At 45.8% G+C, this 3,236-nt stretch overlaps 1 protein-coding gene across 1 annotated transcript; it reads left to right on the top strand.

The window, feature by feature from the left end:
• Positions 1 to 212: 212 nt before the first annotated feature.
• On the top strand, positions 213 to 1,169 carry LOC138793963 (olfactory receptor 52K1-like). Its single transcript, XM_069972730.1, has one exon. The coding sequence runs from the start codon at positions 213 to 215 to the stop codon at positions 1,167 to 1,169; it is 957 nt and encodes a 318-aa protein (XP_069828831.1).
• Positions 1,170 to 3,236: the final 2,067 nt, after the last annotated feature.

The following is a 3,236-nucleotide window of genomic DNA, read 5'->3' as shown; positions in this document are numbered from 1 at the left end:
CCCCAAAATACATTGTTTTAATTAATCCTCTATACAAGGAACTTCATTTATTGGTGACTTTAAAAATAAGTAGATCCTCAGGCCTGACCTGATCCTGGAGCGGAACGTCCGTCCTGAGGATCAGTCCTGATGGCAGATCTGTTGTTTGTTTTGTTCATTCGTTCTTTGTGATATTTTTTGTTTTATCTTTTAGGTGTCACTGAAGCCACCAAATGTCTAACCTCACAACTTATCCTGTATATTTTTTACTCCTTGGTCTTCCCGGCCTGGAGTCCTCCTACGTGTTCATCGCATTTGTCTTCTTCTTTGTGTATTTGATCTCAGTGATAGGCAATGTGACTCTTTTGGTCATCATCAGGATAGACCGGAGCCTCCATGAGCCCATGTACATCTTCCTCTGCATGTTATCTTCCATTGACCTTGCATTGACCAACACCACAACCCCCAAGCTGCTGAGTATCCTTTGGTTCCACTCTCAAGAGATCTACTTTGAGGCGTGCCTTGTCCAGATGTTTTGCATCCATTCTTTTGCCACGATGGAGTCCTCCATACTTCTAGCCATGGCTTTCGACCGATACTTGGCGATCTGTCATCCGCTTCGATACAATTCATTACTGACTAAGCGTCTTATTTCGTTGATCGGCCTATCCTCGGTTGGTAGAGGGATAGTCATGATTCTTCCTTTGCCGATTCTTTTTCAGAGACTCTCACTGTGCGACCACAATGTCATCCAGCATTCGTTTTGTGACCACATTGCGGTGGTGAAATTAGCCTGTTCTGACGCTACTGTTAATAGTACCTATGGACTGGCTGGGGCCCTTCTTGTAGTCGCCATAGACTTGGTCTTCATAATCTGCTCTTATGTTCTTATTCTTCGAGCCGTATTTAACTTGGCCTCCACTGAAGCCAGATCCAAAGCTCTCAGTACATGCGCCTCCCATTTCTGTGCCATGCTGGCGTTCTACGGCACGGTTGTCCTCTCATCGGTTGTACAAAGGTTCGGAAAAACTGTCCCTGCTTACATTGTCATCTTATTGGCCAACATCTACCTCATGTTTCCACCATTGATCAACCCCATTGTGTATGGGGCGAACACCAGGCAGATCCGTAATCGAATAAAGAGACTGTTCTGCTGGAGCATTCATGATGAGGTACAGATACTTAAATAGCAGATAAGTACATGGATATTGTGTTATTTATATGTATATACTATCAAATCTGGGACAATAAAGGCATTTTATGGAAATTTCATTAAATCAGAGATTTATTGGAAGTTTCTTTAATTTGTATAAATTTGTGCAATTCTATGGGTGTATAAACTGGACTGCATCTGTTCTCATACAAAGCTCCAAGAAGATCAGATCATGGAGGGGGGCATATGAATAACACTGCACAGCCTGGTGACACAATGCCCAGTGCCAGTAAAGTCATAAGTAAGGAGTGATGCAAAGAAGAAAGGAGAATGGGGTGAAAGGTCATTGTGTGTGGATTATGGGCTGCTCTTTTAAGCAACACAATTAAGTCAAATATAATTATATAGGTAAAAGGGTTGAAAAAAAAACATCCATCAGATGAATGCCATAACCTCTGGCAATCAGAATAAATCCCTGGATCACCATCCACCCTACAAAAATCAATTACTCATAGCTAGAGATGAGCAAAATATTGCAGCACAAATTTGCCCCCAAATTATTATAATATTCAGATTTCAGAAAATCCAAACATTTTTTAGTTGCTGGGTCACACACATTTATGTGTGCACATATATATATTGTTATGTGCGATCAGTTGTGCATGTGGCAATTTAAACCCTGTTGTCTATAGCACCGTGCAATAGGAATTATTCCTTTATTTAACCTACCATCAGCCAGTAAGGGAGTGGGGGGAAGCAGAAGCCATCTAGTCCATGTGTTATTGTGGAGGAGTCGGGAGACATTGTGGATTGGATGACATGACAACATGACTTTAAATACTGTCCACCCCCTGTCCTCTCCATACATCTCTGATCTGATCTCACAATTCTGCCAGTAGAAATATCCTACGACCTAAATAGATAGGAGATGGAGGTAGGAAATAGAATAATAGGACCGGCAGAAGATGGAGTTATAGGACTGGTAAGAAATGGAGTCACAGGACTGGTAGTAGACGGGGTCATAGGACTGGTAGCAGATGGAGTCATAGTACTTGTAGGGGATGGGGGTCACAGGACTGGTAGGAAATGCAGTCACAGGATTGGTAGGGGAGGGAGTTATAAGACTGTTAGGAGATGAAATCACAGGACTTGTAGGAGATGGAGTGATAGGATTGGTAGGAGGTGGAGTCACAGGAATGGTAGGAGATCGAGTCTTAGGACTGGTAGGAGATGGAGTCACAGGAATGATAGGAGGTGGAATCATAGGACTGGTAGGTGATGGGGTAATAGGACTGGTAGGAGATGGAGTCACAGGACTGGTAAGAGGTGGGGTCACAGGACTGGTAAGAGGTGGGGTCACAGGACTGGTAAGAGGTGGGGTCACAGGACTGGTAGGAGGTGGGGTCACAGGACTGGTAGGGGATGGGGTCGCAGGACTGGTAGGAGGTGGAGTCACAGGACTGGTAGGAGGTGGAGTCACAGAACTGTTAGGGGATGGAGTCACAAAACTGGCAGGGGATAGGTTAACAGGACTGGTAGGAGGTGGAGTCACAGTATTGGTAGGGGATGGGGTCACATGACTGGTAGGAGGTGGAGTCACAGAACTGGTAGGAGGTGGAGTCACAGGACTGGTAGGAGGTGGAGTCACAGTATTGGTAGTGGATGGGGTCACATGACTGGTAGGAGGTGGAGTCACAGAACTGGTAGGAGGTGGAGTCACAGGACTGGTAGGAGGGGAAGTCACTGGCCTTGTAGGAGATGGGGTCAGAGGACTGGTAGGAGATGGGGGTCACAGGACTGGAAAGAGATGGGGTCACAGGACTGGTAGGAGGTGGAGTCACAGACTGGTAGGAGAAGGGGGTTACAGGACTGGTAGGAGGTGGAGTCACAGGACTGGTAGGAAGTGGAGTCACAGGACTGGCAAGGGATGGGGTCATATGACTGGTAGGAGAAGGAGTCACAGGATCGGTAGGAGATGGAGTCATGGGAATCCAACTCTGAAGCAGGCAGCATATAATCGTCCATGTGAGAAACATGGAGTCCAGTTGCAGACGTCAGATTTATGGCGCCACCGGCACTGATCGACCTTCGGCCTCATTTAGGA

Source organism: Dendropsophus ebraccatus, chromosome 5, assembly GCF_027789765.1.
Source record: "Dendropsophus ebraccatus isolate aDenEbr1 chromosome 5, aDenEbr1.pat, whole genome shotgun sequence".
Classification (NCBI taxonomy): Eukaryota; Metazoa; Chordata; class Amphibia; order Anura; family Hylidae; genus Dendropsophus; species Dendropsophus ebraccatus.
This window is presented reverse-complemented; position numbering and strand designations above follow the sequence as displayed.

Coding starts and splice junctions, on each gene's coding strand:
- LOC138793963 (XM_069972730.1), top strand. CDS start 213: ATGTCTAACCTCACAACTTATCCTGTATATTTTTTACTCCTTGGTCTT.